Source organism: Penicillium mononematosum (assembly GCF_028829835.1).
Source record: "Penicillium mononematosum strain IBT 11891 chromosome Unknown utg000002l:1.0-8112719.0:1.0-8118358.0, whole genome shotgun sequence".
NCBI lineage: Eukaryota > Fungi > Ascomycota > Eurotiomycetes > Eurotiales > Aspergillaceae > Penicillium > Penicillium mononematosum.
This window is the reverse complement of record NW_026643272.1, coordinates 5650362-5671038: the sequence shown is the minus strand read 5'-3', so window position 1 is coordinate 5671038 and position 20677 is coordinate 5650362. Positions and strand designations below refer to the sequence as shown.

At 50.5% G+C, this 20677-nt stretch overlaps 9 protein-coding genes across 9 annotated transcripts; 3 read left to right on the top strand and 6 right to left on the bottom strand.

Moving 5' to 3' along the window:
- Positions 1-517: 517 nt before the first annotated feature.
- N7519_003937 (ABC transporter ATP-binding protein) lies at positions 518-4606 on the bottom strand (the record flags this gene model as incomplete). The annotated part of the gene is made up of 6 exons (XM_057290713.1): positions 518-955; positions 1012-1224; positions 1279-3478; positions 3532-4188; positions 4237-4424; positions 4478-4606. 6 exons carry the CDS (start codon positions 4604-4606, stop codon positions 518-520), a joined length of 3825 nt encoding a protein of 1274 aa, XP_057151915.1.
- An 807-nt stretch (positions 4607-5413) lies between these two features.
- Positions 5414-5602, bottom strand: N7519_003936 (uncharacterized protein; the record flags this gene model as incomplete). Its single annotated transcript, XM_057290712.1, has 1 exon — positions 5414-5602. The coding sequence occupies one exon, from the start codon at positions 5600-5602 to the stop codon at positions 5414-5416; it is 189 nt and encodes a 62-aa protein (XP_057151914.1).
- Positions 5603-6600: 998 nt separating this feature from the next.
- Positions 6601-6844, bottom strand: N7519_003935 (uncharacterized protein; the record flags this gene model as incomplete). The annotated part of the gene is made up of 2 exons (XM_057290711.1): positions 6601-6770; positions 6814-6844. The coding sequence occupies 2 exons, from the start codon at positions 6842-6844 to the stop codon at positions 6601-6603; spliced, it is 201 nt and encodes a 66-aa protein (XP_057151913.1).
- A 228-nt stretch (positions 6845-7072) lies between these two features.
- On the top strand, positions 7073-8673 carry N7519_003934 (Zn(II)2Cys6 transcription factor; the record flags this gene model as incomplete). Its single annotated transcript, XM_057290710.1, has 2 exons — positions 7073-7774; positions 7849-8673. 2 exons carry the CDS (start codon positions 7073-7075, stop codon positions 8671-8673), a joined length of 1527 nt encoding a protein of 508 aa, XP_057151912.1.
- Positions 8674-9615: 942 nt separating this feature from the next.
- Positions 9616-11236, top strand: N7519_003933 (uncharacterized protein; the record flags this gene model as incomplete). The annotated part of the gene is made up of 2 exons (XM_057290709.1): positions 9616-9895; positions 9960-11236. The coding sequence occupies 2 exons, from the start codon at positions 9616-9618 to the stop codon at positions 11234-11236; spliced, it is 1557 nt and encodes a 518-aa protein (XP_057151911.1).
- Positions 11237-11504: 268 nt separating this feature from the next.
- Positions 11505-13448, bottom strand: N7519_003932 (flavin-containing monooxygenase; the record flags this gene model as incomplete). The annotated part of the gene is made up of 1 exon (XM_057290708.1): positions 11505-13448. One exon carries the CDS (start codon positions 13446-13448, stop codon positions 11505-11507), a length of 1944 nt encoding a protein of 647 aa, XP_057151910.1.
- An 815-nt stretch (positions 13449-14263) lies between these two features.
- Positions 14264-16200, bottom strand: N7519_003931 (uncharacterized protein; the record flags this gene model as incomplete). The annotated part of the gene is made up of 2 exons (XM_057290707.1): positions 14264-15394; positions 15454-16200. The coding sequence occupies 2 exons, from the start codon at positions 16198-16200 to the stop codon at positions 14264-14266; spliced, it is 1878 nt and encodes a 625-aa protein (XP_057151909.1).
- Positions 16201-16766: 566 nt separating this feature from the next.
- N7519_003930 (FAD-binding oxidoreductase) lies at positions 16767-18347 on the bottom strand (the record flags this gene model as incomplete). The annotated part of the gene is made up of 4 exons (XM_057290706.1): positions 16767-17531; positions 17600-17760; positions 17823-18243; positions 18309-18347. 4 exons carry the CDS (start codon positions 18345-18347, stop codon positions 16767-16769), a joined length of 1386 nt encoding a protein of 461 aa, XP_057151908.1.
- Positions 18348-18893: 546 nt separating this feature from the next.
- Positions 18894-20515, top strand: N7519_003929 (FAD-binding oxidoreductase; the record flags this gene model as incomplete). The annotated part of the gene is made up of 3 exons (XM_057290705.1): positions 18894-18938; positions 19003-19423; positions 19509-20515. 3 exons carry the CDS (start codon positions 18894-18896, stop codon positions 20513-20515), a joined length of 1473 nt encoding a protein of 490 aa, XP_057151907.1.
- Positions 20516-20677: the final 162 nt, after the last annotated feature.

Here is a 20677-nt window from a genome sequence, read left to right as displayed (position 1 = left end):
ATTGCTTGACATGGAATGAGCAGTCCTCATTCCCAACAGCTAGACAGGAGGACCATGTCTTGGGCTTTCCTGAAGGGTCTGGCTAAATACATTGTTGTGCGCGCAGCATCCCCATTATCCAACCCGATATCTTCTTCGATATTAATCTATCGCGTAATCATGCAAGAATACGTAATATATGTTCTATATACGCCCCCGCTCAAAGATACCGCCCGTCTCCAATCTTACTCAATATTGTGCTATGTTTCTTGATCTGTTGAATCTCCCTAGTGTCACATGACGTTTCTTCCCATGTATGTAGTCTAGTACTACCCTTTCTTCCATCTTCATAGTTTACACATTACAATCCACATTGTACTGCCTTTTTCATGATCCCCCTTACGCTGTAGATCTTATCATGATCGACTACGAACATAGGCCAAGATTACATGCGACTACTAATCCACACCGGTAGGACATATAGAAGGAATTGATAACTTGCCCAGTTAGTACATGAAGAGAACCAGAAGGTGCAGACCTAACTCAAGGCCTGGGCCTCACACATCTTGCGGTACAATCCTCCACGCAAGAAGAGCTCATCGTGGGATCCGATTTCCGCGATTCTTCCATCCTGAAAGACGCAAATCACATCTGCATCCTTAATCGTACTTAGACGATGTGCCACGGCAACAGTTATCCTGTTGGATGTTTTTGCAGCCTCCTCGAGCGCGTTCTGAACAATCTTTTCGCTCTCAGTGTCAAGTGCACTGGTTGCCTCGTCCAGTAAAAGGATCTTCGGTTGACGGACCAGGGCGCGGGCGATGGCAATACGCTGTCTTTGGCCACCGGATAGCTGTGTTCCGCCGGAGCCAGCAGGTGTGGAGAGACCTTCCGGTAGGGACGAGACAAAGTCCCATGCGTTCGCAGCGCGTAGTGCAGACTCGATAATGTCATCTGAGACATTGTGAAGCCCTAACTTCAAGCAAGGCGCAGTCACAGGGTTTGTGTTGTCTCTGGCTACGCCAAAGCTACGTTATCGCGGATCGTGCCCTGGAAAAGGGTTGGCTCCTGCTGGACGAGAGCAACGGCATTCCGATAGAGTACAGGGTTCAAATCTGCAAGACCAAGTGTGTTGATACGGATCATGCCGACGGTTGGGTCATAAAAACGCTCGAGCATGGCGATCATTGTGGATTTGCCACAACCAGATGCACCGACAAAAGCGATGAACTGTCCTTTATCAATCTGTGTGATTGTCAGTCATTGTTAGCTGAAGGTGCATCCGGTTCTTTACCATACCTTGATGTTAACGCCTCTTAGTACTGGTGTGGCTGGTCGTAGTGGATAGGCAAAGCGGATGTTGTCGACATTGATTGGCCAGGTAAATGTCGGGTCATTGTCATGGTTGTCAGGCGTCACCTGTACAGTTGGCTCAAGCTGGTGAAGCCAGAAAATATAGTTGGCGGCGTTGACTCCCTTGGTGATGCTGGTTGAAAATTGAAATATCTGTGACGAGGCTTGACCGGAGAAGTAGACGGCCAAAAAAGCAACGAAGAAATCATACATGCTGATGTCGCCAGATGATAGTAAGCGGCATCCGTACCAGAACCCAAGGGCCATAAACCAGTATTCAATACTTTGTGTTAAAGCGAAACAGATCATCGTGGAAGCCATGGGCTTCACGGAGTTGGTTACTGCATGATCTAGTTCTGCAGTGTACTTGCGGAGAACGTTTCCCTCTATAGCAAGAGAAGAAACAGTTCGGATGGCATTTATGGCCTCCGAGGCAATTGATGAGCTGGCCGAGTACCTCTTTGAAATATTTCGGTCAAGTTTTGCATCCAGTCGAATCTTGAGGAAACCTGAGCATACCAGAGGGGGAAGGCCAGCAAATACGACCACCAGGCCAAGCTTCCAGGAGTGGACGATAGCAAGAATACTACAACTCATGAGATTTAGCATAGCAATCACGACAAGAGCGATATTGAAGCCCATCAACTCCAGGACAGATTGCGGGTATGAGTCGATCTGGCTGACCAAGGCGCCGGTCGTGTTCTCGGGACGATCGAAAAATTGGATATCTTGTCGGAGCATATCGGCAAACATAAGCCGACGGAACCAATGGCTCAAATGTTGAGCAACAGTGTTTGTTGCATAGCCAATGGTGAAGTATGCAATTAGACAGCCAGCAGCTAGGACGATGAACATAGTCGCAAAGAAATTTCCTCTGTTTTTCATTTCGTCCCCAACCAACATGAAAACGTCGACCACCTTTGCCATCAATATGGCCTGGCCTGGATACGCCGCGGCTGCTCCCAGACAGCCGAGAAAAGCAAATAGATATGCCCAGATCAGCTCTGGGCATTCCCTGACGAGATATTGTATTGATTTCAAGATTCCCACCGTTTCGTGGTGGTCATAATTGTCGCGCTCTCTGAGTGACTCTAGATTGCCTCTAACGGATGAGGTGTATCGCTCGAGGGTATTGGCAGTTATGGTGGTGGCCAATGCTGTATCATCATGCGTTCGGTTCTTCTCTTCTTCTATGTCGGCCGGGTTTGCAGCGGAGGAGACTTTGAGATTCTGCGCCTTGACCAGGCGTGCGTAAATGCCATCTTTTGCAATTAGAGCGCCATGGGTGCCCTGCTCTGAAATACAACCTTTGCTCATGACCACGATATTGTCCGCTTTCCTAATAGTTGCAAGTTTGTGAGCAATGACGATTGTCGTTCGTCCCATGGATGCCGTATCCAGGGCCTTCTGTACGATGCCTTCTGCTTGAGGATCGAGGGCGCTGGTCGCCTCGTCTAGCAGAAGCACCTTTGGTTGCGACACGATACTGCGAGCGATGGCCACCCGCTGTTTCTGTCCTCCAGACAATAAACCACCACGCTCACCGATCATTGTGTCGTAGCCTTTAGTCAGTCCACTGATAAAGTCATGTGCAAATGCCATCCGTGCGGCCACCTGGACACGTTCCAATTGTTCCTCTCTTGGAGAGTTTTCCCATGGTGTTCCAACTAGGCCATACCGGATGTTCTCAAAGACGGTCCCTTGGAAAAGCACTGGTTCTTGCTGTACAAGTCGGACGTTTTTCCGGAGCCAGTTTAGCTTCAGCTGGTCAATCGGTATTCCATCCAGTTTGATCAAACCAGAATCTGGATTATACCAACGTTCAAGTAGTCCGACTATGGTGCTTTTTCCGGAACCAGATGGACCGACCAAGGCAGTCACCTTGCCCGAAGGTACTCTCAGGCTGAAGTTCTCCAGAACGGTGACACCAGGGCGGGTGGGGTATGAGAATGTTATATCGTTGAGCTCAACCTCTCCGACAATGGCTTGCGGTTCAAGGCCTGAGTCGTTGTACGGATCAATGGCAGACTTCCTATCAATGATTTTAAATAGCTGAGACGCAGCAGAGGATGCCCTGCTAAAGTCGATCGAGTAAGGGGCTAGCGCTGTCAGGTTCATCGCTGCCATAACCACCGACAATAGGACCCTGATGACTAGCATTAGCAGCGAGCATGTATCTTGTCCACAGATCTAACGTACGTAAAAATGTCCCCGACAGACTTGATGTTTCCGTTTGCGACCATGTTAACCCCCTGCCAGAATGCAAGCCCAAACCCAAGATAGACAATTGCATACTCCGACGAGAAGAGGACTCCAAAAAGGGGTGATATCTTGTTGCCAACTTTGTGAGCTTCAGTCAAATATTCATCGAATTTGTGAACTAAACTCGGTTGCATTCCAAAAGCATTGACAGCCTTAATACCGGCGAGCACCCCCTCTGCAAAAGAATTTGCCTGAGCTTGAATTTCGAGTATTCGAGTCTCGTGTCCAGCCTCGACAGCGGCAACAAACCCTGTCACAATAATTGTCGCCGGTGCAATACAGAGGCAGATGAGTGTCAGCTTCCAGTGAACTGTGAACGCGATAATAAAGGCTGTCACGAAGGTAGCTAGTCCCTGGAACAATAGGCCGATTTTCTCGGCAACGCCCGCTTGAATCAGTTTTCCATTCGAGGTCGCTTGCGCTGCGATGGAGCCTCCAGTACCAAAATCGAAAAAGGAGATCTCTTGACTAAGGGCGGCTTTCAGATACCTGTGTCGGATATTGCGAATAACACGAAAAGCTGCGTATGTGAGGAGCGTGTTGTAGAGATAAGACAGGATGAAGCGTGCGATGCCGAGGTACACGAAGTAAAGGCTGCAAAAGTAAGAATATATCCCTTACAATGTATGTTTTGAAACATACGCTAGCTTGCTTGCATCTCCACGAAACTGTTGCGTAGTTGACTTCTGCTTCGCAAAGTCGGTGATAACAGACACAAATTCCCCGAAGATGAGGTTTTGAAGGGCTACACCAGCACCAGAGGCTATTGCAGCACAGCAAGCGATTGCTTGGAGCATCCATTCAAATTCACTGGCGTAGCTGAATATTTTCTTTTGCGTTCATGGTCAGCAGCGTCTTCTCGCCGTTGTGTACTACTACCCACCCAGTATGCAGCAATCGAGCCTCTGCTATTCTCTTCCTGTGAACTTGCGCCCTCGTGTCCCAGTGGATCTTCGAATGACCCATGCGGCCCTTCTGCGGATAGTTTCTCTCCGAGTGTCTGGGGATTCATTTTAGAAACTCCGGCCTTGCCCGTTAGAAGTACGAGGAGGAAAGGATTGGGCCCAGGTAGATTGTCGTAAGGAAGAGGTACACGGACCTGCAAATGAGAGACGTTGGTAAGAAAGGGAGGCGATCCTCGTGGTGGTGATGGTCCTTATAAAGGTCCTATGTCGATTATTTGGGATTGTAGGTAGCAATTTTGGATCATGTTGTATGTGCCAAGCTTGCCAATATTGCTAAACTGACAGTGTTTTGCCGTCCGCAGGCCGCGGGCCCCAGAGTCCGTGTGCGCCGAGCAACATTGCCAACATCCACTTGGCCTAAGTCGGAGGCCGAAAGCTCCATAACGCCGCAGTGAACCCATCGTACTTTGGAGTGTATGGTCTCTAGTAAAAATGTTATTTTATTATTTGTTCTTTCTAATGCTGCTTGCTGCCTTGCGTGCTTCCTCTGATCAGCAACGACTAGAGTGGCTGAGTGAATGCTCATGAGATTGGATGGAGCACAGGATGATTCAGCGTTATTACCTTCACTTGTCGTAGGTTTGTTATCATGGAGTTCATTCTTCGCCCCCTCACTGTGGTAGAATCCTCCCCAACTCATGCTCAGGACCTGCCTTTCAGCCATCCATCGTCGAGTTCCCTATCTCTCTCCAAATATGCATCATAAAACTCATTTCCTGCTACTGATGATGTTTTTGTGCGGATGCTGCTTTTCTATGGGAACACGGCGCAATGACGGAGAGATAGTATAAGTTAAAACTCATTCTCTTCTTCGAATTACCCTCGTCGACAACCACGATGTTCGTATCTTACTGCTACATTGGCGAGGCAATGACAGTGGCTTGATGAGTAGAGCCCACAGGCATCTTGTACGTACCAGGGATAGGCATAATGAAGAAGCTGCTAACAAAATAGTCGCTAGCATTTTCCGTTGGGTCTGCCGGGTTGGCTGTAAATAATTCAACCATCTTCCCAGCTTCAACTCCTGCCACCTTGACTACCATCATGCAATCGTCTTTGGATACCAGCTGGTCCAAGCAATTGAGCCTTCAGTACGGGATACGTATATCTTCCGGGAGTCGCTTCGCATTTTCAACACTAGATTCATTCCTCATCACTCTTGTCCTCTTTGACGAACTCGGGTATCTGATAACCTCGGCACCTAATTACCATCGCTATCGGCCGTGAGGGCGAGAAGTTAAGCATCACTCAAATCAGAGTGGATGAGGGTTTAGCGCGTATGGAACATAAGGTCTTCCAACGTCCGCCAGCCGGAACCTTTCAGATCTGCCCGGAGATGGTGTCTCTTTTCACGAATATGTGGACCTCAATGTTTTCTTCTGCAAAAAACCTGCGACAGCGAGAGATCCTACCTCAATTTGAATCGCCAATAAGGGGGACTATCGCTCGGTTGCCGCTGAGCTTATACCATAGCATATCCATTTCAGAATACAGAACCTTCATTGGTTCTGCCATTCTACCATTCTTTTCGGGCTTAATTGCGGCTGGTATTATCTACATTCTAGTGGTCATCATTAAGCAGCGTGATTTCTATAGGACATGTTAAAGATAATGAGTAACATTAGAAGGTCAGGAGGGCAAATCTGGTAAAGCTTCCAGTATATAGGATTCAAAGGTGCAGAGAGGAGAGAGAGTTGTATTGAGAGAGAAAGGAGCAAGCTCCCAACAACTATCTAAACTATAGAGGGGTAATGCCTAAGGCATCCAGGCATACATAACGAAATCGAAATCGAATGTAGCAGGGCTGTGAACTTTTGCAGATACCAGCTCATAGGCCATGCTTCTATCAAGTACCTGATGTCGCAAAGGAAGTACTTACATGTTACTGATGTGATGAGCGAAAAATCCGCACACACTCAATAGCCAAGTTAAAGTATATTATTCGGGAGAGGTTAAGTGACGACCACCACTGTAAAGCTGGTGGCCTGTGGCAAACCACTTTGAAAACACTATCATCATACAATCCATCGAATACGAACAACTACCGCAACTGTTCACAGATTAATTCATCCTGATCCATCGAGCCAATCACCTGCTGATTGAAAGAGTACCAGCTGGCACCCCAAACACCATACTGATCCAAACTATGACCAACAAAATTCATAAGCTCCAATGGCGTTGATGGGCCATACATGTAGGTGGAGCCCCGCTCTATGAGATATTGTTAGGGAGTCAGAAGGAAACTGTGCCTTACTGCGACGTTCCCGGAATCGGTCGCTCAACATATCAACGATCTCCACCCGCTTTTGAATGTCTTTTAGCGAGACTTATCGTCCTGTTCACTACTCGCGGTAACTTGCTCACTGTGTCTAGCCTCTCTAGTCCTAGGAGGAATTTATGCGGGGTAAAGGATCCACACGGAATCTCTTAACTAACAATCCTCGAACACCATACCCCTTGCCTACAACGTCCATTTCACCCTAAACATCGGTATCCTGCTCAAGTTCGAAATCATGCCACCCACCACGGGGATCCCGAATATCCACAATCAACTCCGGCCGCGCAGGTCCCGATGCAAAACAGGATGTCTGTGCTGTCGTCTTCGGAAAAAGAAATGCGACGAAAATAGACCAACATGCTCCAGCTGCAGTCGACTAGGACTAGATTGTTCATGGCTGACGTTTAAAGAGTTTGCCTGGCGGCGGCGCATGGGGCTGTCGTCCAGCGACCCTGATGGCCTGGGTACACCCGGAGGAAAGCCCCGACCGCTTGACAATTTATCTGGTCAAACCCAGCAGGACGACTCACGCGTCAACTTTGGGCATCATCCCATCCAGAGGCAAATATCAACACCACGTATCAATTTCACCGGCCTGCCTGGACAGAAGGCGTCATGGCTTTTGCAAACTTATGTCGACAGAATCGCGCCCCGTTTCCTGAGCATCCCGAAAGGCTTCCGAAACCCATTTGTGCAGGATGTTCTTCCCATGGCCTCCGCAGATACGCTTGTGATGAATGTGGTGCTGGCTGTGGGAGGATCAACGCATGATGTCGGTCGTCCAGTTGGCCGATCAGAGGAAAGAGAAGTCCTCCAACATTATGGGCAGGCAATTAGGGAGCTGGAGTTAGGTCTGACCAAATGGGTAGCTGGAACACCAGGGGAATGGGACGCCGTCCGGTTGTTTCTCACTGTCATCCTTCTAAGTCATTATGAGGTATGTTACTTGCACAGCATTACGATATATAGAAGGACTCCCGGGATCTAGGATTCTAATGCCTGTGTTCGTAGATAATCCGAGGGAACAAGAAAGGTCATCTCTTCCATCACCTCCGCGCTGCTCGAGTATTTGCGCCCACCATTTACACCTTCAAGGATGGCCAGTGGAGCGCGCTTGTCGGCGTCTTGCTCGAGAACTACGTCTACTTTGAACTCTGCTCCGGTCTGCGTTTGGTCCCTGACCAGATTGACATCCAAGCCGCAGCCCAATGCGTCGTCCCCCAGCTCGACAGCCTACGCAAATTGAACACCTGGGGAGTGATGTTTGGCAGTACGTCGGAGATCTTCGAACTCGTACCTGACATTTGTGAGCTGGCCTTGCGTCGGAAAGAGGAACTAGCTACTGGAAAGGATTTGCACTGCGAAGAGACATTCCAGAACCTCAAGACAGCCATCACCGGTTGGAGAAGGGATGCAGATGACGACGACGGCTTCTCTACAGATGAAGCATTTTCTCAGGGCAAGATCGCCGCCGGGATCGTCTCCCAGAATGCGCTATTCCTATTCCTCATGTCTTCTTATCTGCAGGACCAGGATCAGGAGTATCTTCGGCAGATCTCGGGACCCCTGGTCGACGCGATGATTGAGGTTGCACCTATCCTGCGCAAGACGACCTTTGTAAATACTAGTTTCTGGCCAGTGATCGTGACTGCATCATATGCCACTACAGCAGCACAGCATAAGAGCATTGTGGAGTATTTCCCACTGATCATGCCGGTTGTTGCGCGCGCCTTGGAGGTCTTGCAGTGGATCTGGGATGATCCAGAAGGCGTCTTTGGCTTATCAGGGATGGCAAAGGTGATTGAATCACATAAGACAAGTTACTGCTTTGGGTGAAGCCTACTTAGTGGTGTGATGAACATACTCTGTAGTACAATTCAGAGCTTGTCTTGTTGAACAATTGGAACACTTGGGAAAGATGTTGGCATGGAGACCATCGCTCTCCTCATAGGACATCCGTGCACCAAAGCGCATGATTTTTGCTTAGAAGACACACAGTACCTTGGCGTTGAAGTCAGAATTACAATGATGATCTATGTCTTTTATCAACGTACTAGAGGGTTATTTTTTCCATGTAAGACTGGCTGTCTTTCGTCACTGCATGACTGCTACACCTTTCAGCTTAAATATATATTTCCGTAATTTTGGATTGTCCTTTCCTGGTCCTGATTATTTTGTCGGACATCAGACCTCACGGTATGACTAAGGTGATTCGTCACTCCCCCCGCAATTCGTGGCACCCATTCTCAGGGGATCCGGAAACTGCCCGTGCATCCACTCCAATATACGCTACCCAAGCACCGTTGATCCTAATCTTTGTCTCGTCGTCCAATGAGAACAGAGGATGATCAAATCGGCCTAAGGCGCTTAGATAAGCCCCAGTAGACTTTCGGACAAGCCTGGTCACCCGGGATCCGAGATACATATCGCGGTCACCGGCGCTTAGATTCCAGTGGAGACAGGCACCCGACCCACCCCCGCAAAGATGATAGATAGGGCTAGAGTAAACACCGCATTGAGCTTGTTCTTCACTGGTTATTGAAGCGGGGTGGGATCTAGATAGGGCGTTGCGGAGCGTTGCGAGGAGAAATATATCCAAGTCGTGATGACTGCTGACCCCAGGGGTAGCTGTATATACTTCGCTCCCCTGCAGGTAGAAAACGTATCGATTCTGACAGAATAGTTTCCGACAACTCCGTTCTTTCTTTCGTTTTCTTCGGCCGTCTAGAAAGTACCCGAGTCAGCCCTCTTCCACTCTTATCTCTGTTTGACGTTAAAATGGATGACACCGTTCCGAGGGCCGATTCTGTTGCGCACGAAGAGAAGGCTGAGGAGAGCGGAAACTCACGGCCGCAAGTTCATTTCAGCGTCCTCAGTGCCCTGGGAGTCCAATTCTCAGTAACAGGCGCCCCGCTGACCTTAGGAACCTACCTGTCACTTACAATTGGGGTAGGAGGCTCTCCGGCATATTTCTGGGGGTTTATACTGGTGGGATTCTTCCAAGTTGTCATTGGACTGGCCGTGTCGGAACTGGCGTCGGCCATCCCTCACTCCTCCGGTTGGCCCGCTCCGCTTCATATAGCTTTGAAGACACAAACCTAATGGAACATGCTGTTAACTAGGTCCCGCTCACTGGGTTGTTGCCCTTGCTCCTCCTCAGTATCGACGCGGACTGGGATATACCATGGGCTGGCTTTTAAACTGCGCCTGGCTCTGCATAACATCCGCCTCATGCCTATACCCGGCCCAACTGACCCTCGCCTTGGTCCAAGCCAACCATCCCGACTTCATTCCGGCGTCATATCATGTCTACCTGCTATACATGTTCTTTTCTCTGGTGTTTCTCTCTGTGAACTTGCCAATCGCCCTGAAATCCCTGGGCTACATACTCAGCGCAGCTGTGTTCTTGTTCAACGGATCGGCCATCTACTGCCTCATCACCCTGCTGATCCGGGCGACACCTAAACAGTCAGCACAGGTGGTCTTCATCGAATTTGTCAATGAGACGGGCTGGGACTCAGATGGATGGGTCTTTTTTGTCGGTCTTCTGCCAGCTGCCGCGGTCCTGGGGGCCTTGGATTCGGCCACCCACCTGACCGACGAGCTGGAGAACCCCTCGAGACAGGTCCCCCTTGTGCTCCTAGGCTCGCTAGGTCTTAGTATCACTGTGGGAATTCCCATGATTCTGGTGTATCAATTTTGCAATATCGATCCCATCAGCATGCTGGAACCCGTGGGAGGCCAGCCTCTCGTACAACTCCTTCTTAACGCTACGTCTTCGCTCCCCCTCACCAACGTGGGTATATCTCTCATCATCTTCTGCTTCTGTCTCGCTGGGGCTTCCGCACTGGTTAGTTGGTCGAGGCTATACTGGTCTTTCTCTCGAGAAGGTGCTTTGCCCTTCTCCGGGACGATGAGCAAGCTAACCTCCCGACACGGAGTCCCGCTGAACGCCTTACTGTGGAATACACTGCTGTGCGTTGCCCTGGGGACAGTCAGTATCGGTTCCACAACTGCAATGAATGCACTGTTTGGTGCGTCGGGGCTGTGCAGCACAACGTCACTGATCGTAGCGATGGGGCTGGCCTTATGGAACGGTCGTGATCGTCTTGACAATCGCCGATGGTTGAATCTGGGTCGGTGGGGTAATGCTATATTTTGGGTGGCGCTGGTATGGAGCGTGCTTATGTGTGTCGCTATATCCATGCCGCTGTATCTGCCTGTTACACCGACGACGATGAACTGGGCATCGGTAGTTTTCCTGGGCTTTGTGTTCATATCTGGGGTTTATTGGGTGTGTGTCTTTTCGAGGATGAAGCATCCGCAGTCTACTAATATTGTTACTCTTGAGGATACCGGCAAGGCACGAGGTGATAGTGCCAATGCGCATTTCTACTAAGAATTTATCTTGCTGCATTTAGTTGTGTGTTACGGTTGGTGTGTAGGTGAATTATTGGCTTAGACTGGTTTTCGGTTCTTGTACACTAGTCGACCTCTACGTACGCTTAGCTTCCTGGAAGTTTGTCCCCTAGGGCGACCACTATATCTATAAAAATCGTAATTCATTTATGTATAAAACTAATGCTATAATTCAACTCTAAGGAACCTCAGTTTGTATGGGGATTTGGGGTTGCATTGAGCCGTCGCTATTCCTAACACAGGGATTCTCAAGTACTGGAAATGTGTAAATCAGATAGCCCGTTCTCTTTATGCCAAGTCTCAAGAACACCTATAAAGTCGAGTATTCCCCTGCCCCAAGAAAGTGTCTTTGCGAGTCTAAGCTTGTCTTCCGGTGTCTGGGCTTGCATGCGGGCTCCCTCGAGAGTGGCATAGCTGGGTGTACAGCCGGGAATAGCAGCGTATGCAAAGGCGTTCCCAGCAACAGCCAATGCCCAGGCCTCCTCGGCTTTCAAAGTTGGCTCGATAACCAGCTTCTCGGTCAAGCCGATTTTTTTCTGCGCGGCCGCAATAATCTTTGCTGCGTGAGAGCCCAGAACATCCATGGTGTGGACGACATTGATCGTCGAGCCCGCCTGTGTAAAGCCAGTGAGGAAGAGATTGGGAAAGCCGTTGGTGAGCGCACCATGGAGAGTCCCTGCACCATTCTTCCATTTGTCGTCTAGAGATTCCCCGCCGCGGCCTCGGACATCGATTCGGGCTCGATACGATGGCCCTCCCGCGGTGAAGGATTCAAATCCAGTGCCGAGGATCACCATATCGACGTCGTATTCCTGCCCGTTGAAGCGGACCCCCGTTGACGAAAATCCGTCGATCCCCTTGCCTACTGTATCAACGAGCTGGACGTTCGGCTGGTTGAAGGCATGTAGATAATCATCATGGAAACAAGGCCGCTTACACCAGCCCGGATACCACGGCTTTAGGCCTTCTGCTGTAGCCGGGTCCTTCACAATGGCATCAACTCGCTGCCGAATGCCTTCCTGACGCGGCATATCCAGATTGTGCAGCAGCTTGACATACTCGGCAACATTCAACTCGGTCACGTTAGCTACCGCCGGTCCACCAAGTAATGCGGAGTTGGACGGGAAATGCGTCCATCCGTCATTGACTAGGTTCTTCGTCGGCAGATCAGGAACGCGCGAAGCGAATGCGGCCATGTTCTCTCGGCGCTCCTGCTGCCATGCTTTTCTATTCTGGGTCACATTCTGACGCCATTCCTCCGGGTCAATTCTCTTCTGGCCCCGTGTGTCCACCGCTGACGGTGTGCGTTGGAAAACGTACAGCTGGCCAGCCCATTTCGCCAGCTCTGGCACAACCTGGATGCCCGTAGCTCCGGTGCCGATAAATGCGACTTTCTTCCCGCGCAACAGATTCAGTGTCGGGTCCGTCGGTGACCCACCAGTATAGTCGTAGTCCCAGCGGGAGGTATGGAAGATGTGTCCGGCGTAGATGTCTAGACCAGCGAGGCGCGGTAGCTTGGGTCGATTCAGGATGCCAGATGCGAGGATGACAAAGTCCGAGCATATCACGTATGTCTCCTCCGTTTTCGTGACGGGGTGTTTCCGGAAGACCTTCGTCGTCCATTCGGAGCGGGCCTCGTTCCAGACAGTTTCTTGAATTGTGCTACCGAAGAGCGGACGATGCTGAAAGTGAAACTGCTCGGCCACCAGTTCGGCATACTGTCTCAGCTCCGGACCGTAGGAGTACCGATGTGACGGGATAAAGCCGGTCTCGTCCAGCAAGGGCAGATAGCAAGAGCTCTCCACATCGCACATTAGACCCGGGTATCGGTTCCAGTACCATGTACCGCCAAATCCCCAGGCTGAGTCCACAAAGACAAAATCGTCGGCCTTAAAACCTGCCGTTTGGATGAGTCGGACAGCGTAAAGAAGTGCCCCGAATCCAGCGCCCGTGATCAACACCTTTGAATGACCGCCGTTGGGGACTGGAGCGGGCTGTGAGAGGTAGGGGTTCTCGCGCTGCTTCTCCTCGCCGCGCACCCAGGGGTCTTCGGCAAAGTGCTTGAATTTGTCGCTGAGGGCGATGTCAGCGTATTGTGCAACCCCATCGGCACGCAGGCGCTTCTGTGCTTCAGCGGCATATTTTTCAAGTGTAGCCGTGAAGTCGGCTTCGGAGATAGAAATTGAACCCATGGTGGGGGGATGGCTATTTGATATGTTGGGAAGAATTGTCTCTTAGCGATGACATTCGGAAATCTCGGCCTACTGTCCTATATATACTTGCTCTCCGACCAAATACGCCTTCTACTCCTCTATCTAGGCACGTTACACCCCGTGGGTAAAGCTGCATGCTATCTAGGCACTGTATACCCTGAGCCAGCGGACGATCTAAGCGCCGTGGGGTGAGAGATGGAGCCACCATCATGGCATGCTCCCACTAATCTTACTTCTTACCTAGGTTAACGTCCGAGAAGAGCCTGAACGGGTTGTCCTCGGTTGAAGGGCCCTTTTCGTCCGAGATCAATGTCCATCTGAAGATTGTCTTGACAGGAAGACCCCTCCTCACCTTATCTAAGCGCCCGTTTCGAATCTGATGCCGATAAGCGTACCTCACATTAAGCCTGTCCCTGGTGTCAACAAATGAGAGATCATCCCGTCTTTTACCGATGGAAAATCCTCGGTCCGAATCGTATTGTTTTTGCTTACAAACTTGTCCACACAAATTGTCAATCCGGACAGCTGTTCATTTTAGTTAGAGAATTCATACATTACCCTGTACGCTCGTATACCATTGATTTCTGTCACCTGGCAATGTCATGTTAGAGACTCTATGTCATGGGAATAAGGGGAATCATGCTATAGTCTATCTATTGACCCCTACCACAAGTTATTATTCATAGATCTAATAAATAGTTTCATGTCTACAGATGAAGCACTGGTAAGTTGCTACTAAGAAGAGGATCGATTGGCATTATCAGCTAGTATCCAGGGCCATTCCTTGGCAATATCTACAACTTCGCCTCACTCAAAGCTTGGATAACTTCTTTTGCTCCACGATCACCAGAACTCACGGCCCCATCCATGTATCCTTTCCATTCATACGCAGTCTCGGTGCCGACAAAGTGTACCTTGCCGTGGGTGACCCGGAGGGCATGCTCATGAAGGGTAGTAATCCCCGGCGGTGAAACCGGGACGGTACACACCCGTGACCACAGATCTTTACTCCACGTGCGTTGAACCACGGCAATAGGATCTATTATATCTGTGTACGGACCAAAGACTCGTTTGATATGCGCCAAGATGGCTTTGGTGCGCTCTGCCCTGGGATACTTACCCAGCCGGCGTCCAAAATCTCCATTGGCAAAGCAGGTCAACGAATATTGACCCTTTTGATAGTTGCTTGTGTCTCTAGTGGTTGATACAGGTCCGGTGAAAGACGTAAAAGCACCGGAAAGACCAGCCTTGCGCCACCATGTCTCTGAGTAGATTATGATGGTTTTGAAGGAACAAGACTGGACGACGTGTTTTGCGATTTCGAGCTTCGAGGGGGGCAGGGGAGGGTCGAAGGTGATGCTCTTGTAGAGGATTGTTTGCACCGAGAAAATGACTCGTTTACAGGAGAAGTCACCGCGCGCCGAAGACACCAGCGCTCCTGATGGTAACTGCGAAATCCTGAAAACGGGCGACTTGAGCACGACGGTGTTTGGCTGAAGCAAGTCCACCAGGCCGAGAGACACAGACTGAGAGCCTGTGGATGTTCTAATAAGCATACGCATAAAGGAGAGGTTGATGCTGTGACGTTCGACATCATACTCACCTGCAAGGAAACGGAGATATTGGGCTCCATGCTTGAAGTCGGACCGCATGCGAGCTGGCCCTCCTCCACTCTTCATGTAGTTTAAGAAGAACAACGCACTGATTTCCGACGCCTCAATACCCATCATGGCTCTCGTCCATAGGTTAACGACAGCTAATGCTGTCTCGGAGGACGTTTTCGTCTTCGCCCATTCAAGTAGAGTCAGTTTGTCGAGCCCTTCTCCGGTTCCAACTGGGTCACGGATATCCAGTTTATGGCAGGCATTCTCGGTCTCCTCGATAATCAACCGAATTGCCTCTACCGCACCGGGCTCAGCCAGAGACTGAAAATTCAGATTAGCTACCCAAGGTACATAAGGCGCAAAAGGGGAGGAGAGCAAACATCAGGCATGAGACCATAACCAGCTCTGCGGAGACCACCATTCAAGTCTTCGAAGATGGCGTCTCCATCCGACCTCTGGACCACAAGCTCCAAGTTCAACGTTTGAGCAAGCTTGTAGATCTCACTCTGGTTTGTGTCGTTGATCCACGCTCCTCCCAGATCTACCTTTCTCCCATCGCCCAGCGGATCAACCGAGTAGGTCTTGCCTCCGACACGGTCTCTGGCCTCAACAACCACGCAGGAGAAGCCAGCTTTTTGCACCTCCCATGCGGCCTTCAATCCACTCAGACCTGCTCCTACCACGACGACGTCGACCTCCCGCAGCGGCTCCTGTGGCACCGCGGCATACGCCTCGATTTCAAACTTCGTCTGCGGCGATGCGAGCGCCGGCACCGGTACCAGGGTCGTTGCAGGCCGATGCCCCTGCAAGAAGGCTTCAAGGTGTTTCGAATGTATTTTGTTCCTAGGATCATAATCAACCATGTAGTATACCAGCTTGTACACGTCCCTGACGGTGGCACCGGCAGCCTCCAGAGCACGGCTGAGGTTTTCCATTGCCAAGGCTATTTGCTCGTTCATGTCTTCGGGGAAGAGCTTGTTTTCATCGCATCCCACCTGCCCAGCTGTGGCAATCATACGACATGGGCCGGTAGTGGAAATAACGTGGGAGTAATATGGTGGCGGTTCGTAGAGCTCCGGGGGGTTGACATGATGCAAACTCGGGACGGACTTTGAGTAGGGCGACATGTTGAGAAGCAGCTAGTTGTTACTGTACAGCTCATATACAATCAAAAGGCACACAGCTTTATAATGACCCTATTCTCATGATATATTACCCCCATTGTCAGTAGCCCAACACTAGGGTGTTGACTTCATATCCCAGCGCTTAGATAAAGTTTCCGACTACCTCTAGCGAGGCCATATATTTCTGTTACATGCCTCGGCTTCTTTGATATGGATATTGGGTAGCTCTGCATATCCCCGCAATTTCCCGCGGTGCGATATGTCATCGGAATGGTCCAGAGCACTTTTGAGATCGCAGTGCGTAGATCCTGCCATCCTTCTGGCTGGGCGGATGTCAGGGTATGGATCAAGGCCAGAATATTGTAATCCGAAGTAACGCGATGAGGTGTTACCCAGGGTTGTGAACTGCACCGACAGAGCTATCTCTCGTCTTATTTACTCAAAATTACAGGTTAGTTGCCCTACACCTATTTGCGATTTTGCCATAACCGTCGTCGGTGCAAGGACTTGTTCTTTCATATTACTATGACCCATGAATTACCGAAATCGCTGCAGTACACGAACACCAATCAGGATGTAGATCTTGGTCCATCTAACTTGAACCCTCCCACCTGGAGTCTCTGGAACACCCCATTTGGATCATACTTGGTCGCCACTTCCTTTAAAAACGCCTTGTTCTTCTCACCAAAGCTAGCAATCACATCCTGTCTCTGGTGAGCATAATTCATATACCTGAAAGATTGAAACTTCCCATGCTCTCGCGATAAATCTTCGATTGCTGCACCCGACCTCCCTAAGACCAACGCTACTTCTTCGTCATCGGCCTCGTCTGTCCACGTACTCGTAAGAAGAATGTTGGTAAGCAGCTCGTTAGGGCCCTCCAAGCCATAAACATTCCCATAACCTTCACTAGCACCTTTATTCCTCATCGCCGGGGTGATATGATTGACATCAAAGGCGAATCGAAGTCGCTTGGCATATGGCTCCGTAATTTGCGCCCAGGCTGTGTATGCAGACTTAAGCAAATCAATATCATAAGCCATACAGACTGTCCAGTACGCATTTCTCTTCCCTCGGCTGTCTGTGACCTTTTGCATTTCCGCGGCTAGATTGCTGTAGTCGGCCAGGCGGAGGGTATTATCGACGCTCGGGATACGGCAGATCTCATCGTAGATAGGCGGGTGAGCAAGTGGTTCAGGATATCCCATGAAGTGAACAGCGATCATCACGCCGTCGCGGTGGAAAAAGTCAACGATCATATGCGCTTTCCCGTTGGCGGGGAGGCTCCGGGTGTAGTTGTCGTATGCTGTGAAGACAGCGTCGAAATGGTCTTCCTGTACGGCGTAGTAGCCCCCCCCCACATTCCCTGGTACGGGTGGAGCTTCAGGGTCAAATTGGTCACGATGCCGTAGTTGTGTGCGCCGCCTCCATGGAGGGCTCGGTTGAGGTCTGGATGGGAGTTCTTGTCGACGGTGATCTGCTGCCCGTTGGCCAGCACAATGTCGACGGCAAGAAGATGGTCGATTCCCCAGCCTTCCTGAGCGGATAGGTACGAGATACCTCCTAGGAGATGATGAGCGGTTTGTTATACTTCATGCATCCATCTGTAGTCTGCGACTTCCTACCGCCAAATATAAAGCCAGGGACCCCGACTCCATAGTCCCGTCCTCCCACTGCAATGACGCCCTGTGGCTCCAGAACCTTGAACAAATCGCCCCATCGCACCCCGGGCCCGACCCGGACGCTTAATTTGTCCTCCGCAAGTGCAATGTGGTTGAGATTGGCGAGGTCGAACTGAAATCCAGCGTTGACGGTGCAGCCGTCGGGATTTGATGAATGACCACCCCCTTTGATTGCAAACGAACAGTCTCGCTTTACAACCTCGAGGATGGCCATGGCAACCTGGTGAGCCTCTACCGGCTGAAAAAAACATTCTGGGGTCTTTTGTCTCTGAACTTGGTTCCAGAAGGACTTCTGGGCCTCTTTGAATGCAGGCGACGAGGGATCGATCAACTGTGTAGGGCAGAGTTCTGCGACTGCGTCTCGCTGGGATGTTGTTTAGTTATTTCGTTCTTATTAATCACCTAGCGGTAGAAGAATAGATGCCTTACCAACGCAGAAAGAGCATTGTGGGTGAATTCAGTCGCCATAATAGCTTTTCAAATGGCAGTGGTATTTCTAATGGTTACTGTTGTCCTACACTTCCTACGGGGCCCCCAGTCTGTAATAAAGACATCGCCCGAATATAGTCGACGCAGATAAAATGCGCGATAATGGCATCTGTCTTGGCGTTATGACCCACTCTGCCAATCCTACAGGATTGCCATCCGGTTCTGCGGGCGCTGCGTCAGACTCCTATCTAAGCGCCATCGACCCCCACCGGCAATGATGTCCGTCTCAGGCGCTGCTAGGCATGTAGGTATCTTAGCGCCACATTTTCCTTCCCCCGCAATCGATACGAGATGGGGAACATGCAACATGTGCTTTCCTGTCGTTCTTGTGGATATTTTTGTTTGGCCCAGATACAAAGAGCGTGTTATAGAAGAGATGTGAATTCCACCCTACGACAACACTTCCATCTGGTCAAAACCCAATTAGGTGAGTCGGTCACTTCGTCAACACTCAATCCCCATGTCAAAGTCAACATAATCTCAATACTCCTACTAATCTTTCCCAGCGCTGTTCCACCCTCTGCCATGACTAGCTTCGATGAACCTATCCCCAATAAAGGGAGGTCTGCAGTTCGTCCATCGGGCCCTGGCGTATGCCACCAACCAACCAAAAAATTACTAATCGCTACCACAGGTTGACCTACTGAGCGCAATTCGGCCACAATGTACCCTTCTCCGCGGCACGCCTGAATATGAAAACGCGCGCAAAGGATACTGGGCGGCCGAGCAGGCTCGCTGTACCCCATACTGCATCTTCCAACCCACCAATTCAGAGGATGTAGCGCAGGCAGTCCACGTACTCCGGGAGACTGGGTGTCCATTTGGAATCAAGAGCGGCGGACACGGCCGATGTGAGGGGGAGTCCTCGATCACTGCTGGTGTTCTCATTGACTTGAAGCCATTGGATGATATTAGGCTCTCCGACGACAAGACGTCGTGTCGGGTCGGTCCAGGAAATACCTGGGCGAATGTTTATGGGACGCTCAACCCGCAGGGACTGACGGTTATTGGGGGTCGGGCATCCACGGTAGGAGTAGGTGGGTTTTGCGTTTCTGGTGAGTCTGCGTCTCTACCGAAAGAACATCGGTGTCATGCGACGGAGCTTCTCTAACGCGTTTCTCGTATCATGACAATCCCTAGGTGGCATCTCATTCTTCTCCAATCGCCACGGCTGGGCCCTCGACAACATCCACTCATTCGAGGTCGTCCTTGCGGACAGTCGCATCGTTACCGCCAGTCCGTCATCAAATCCAGACCTCTACAAAGCCCTGCGCGGCGGCGGCGCCAACTTCGGCATCGTCACCAGCTTCGACCTGATGGTACATCCATACCAGGGCATGTGGGGTGGCGGCATTAACTGGGCCTGGGAGCATGGGGACGCCATCATCGACGCCTTTATCGAATACGGCAATGACAATCTACACAATGTCGACTCCTCTTTGCTGATAGGGGTGATCAACTACGACGGAACTTGGGTCTGGCACGCGGACATCGAGCATCTCCTGCCTACCTCGGCGCACAAAAACCCCACACTGAAACGCCTGCTCGACATTCCTGCCGTCAGCGACTTTACAGGGCCGACGAGCCAGATTCAACGCACAGACGGTATTCTCGACCACTACCCTCCCGGCTGCTACAACGGGTACTGGACCTTCTGTACGAAGGTGGACAAACGACTCATCAAGGTCTTCATTGAGACCTGGCGGGACGAGATCGATCCCATCCTCCACATCGAAGGAATCGAGAAGTCGGCGCTGGCGGATATCAACTTTGTCTCTGGGAACATCATCAATGCCATGCGGAGGAATGGCGGAAATGCGCTTGGGGTCGTCGAACAGGGTCCCTTCCTGGTCTTCCTTATGGAGCCGTTCTGGATTAAGGAAGCCGATAGTCCGACAGTGTGGAAGGCGATGGAGACCACAGCGACGAGAACGCAAAACGAGGCGAAACGCCTGGGTCTGCATCACGAGTACATTTACTTGAATTATGCGAATCCATTCCAGGATGTGTATGATGGGTATGGGGAGAAGGCGAAACGCTTCCTGATAGAAGTCAGCAGGAAGTATGACCCCGAGGGGTTCTTCCAGGCACAGCGTGGTACGGGTTGGGATCTTCGTGGGCCGTTGGTGCCGTCGTCGAGGATCTAAGGCCTACTACACGTGCAGTTTATCAATGTTCCGGACAGTCTTCGCTTAGGATATACCGGAAGGCTACATTTACCTGTTTCCTTCCGTTATGATTTGCATTTTCGCTTATTTAAACCCTCTGTTTTAAAAGTCACGTTACTATCACTACCCAAACAACATACT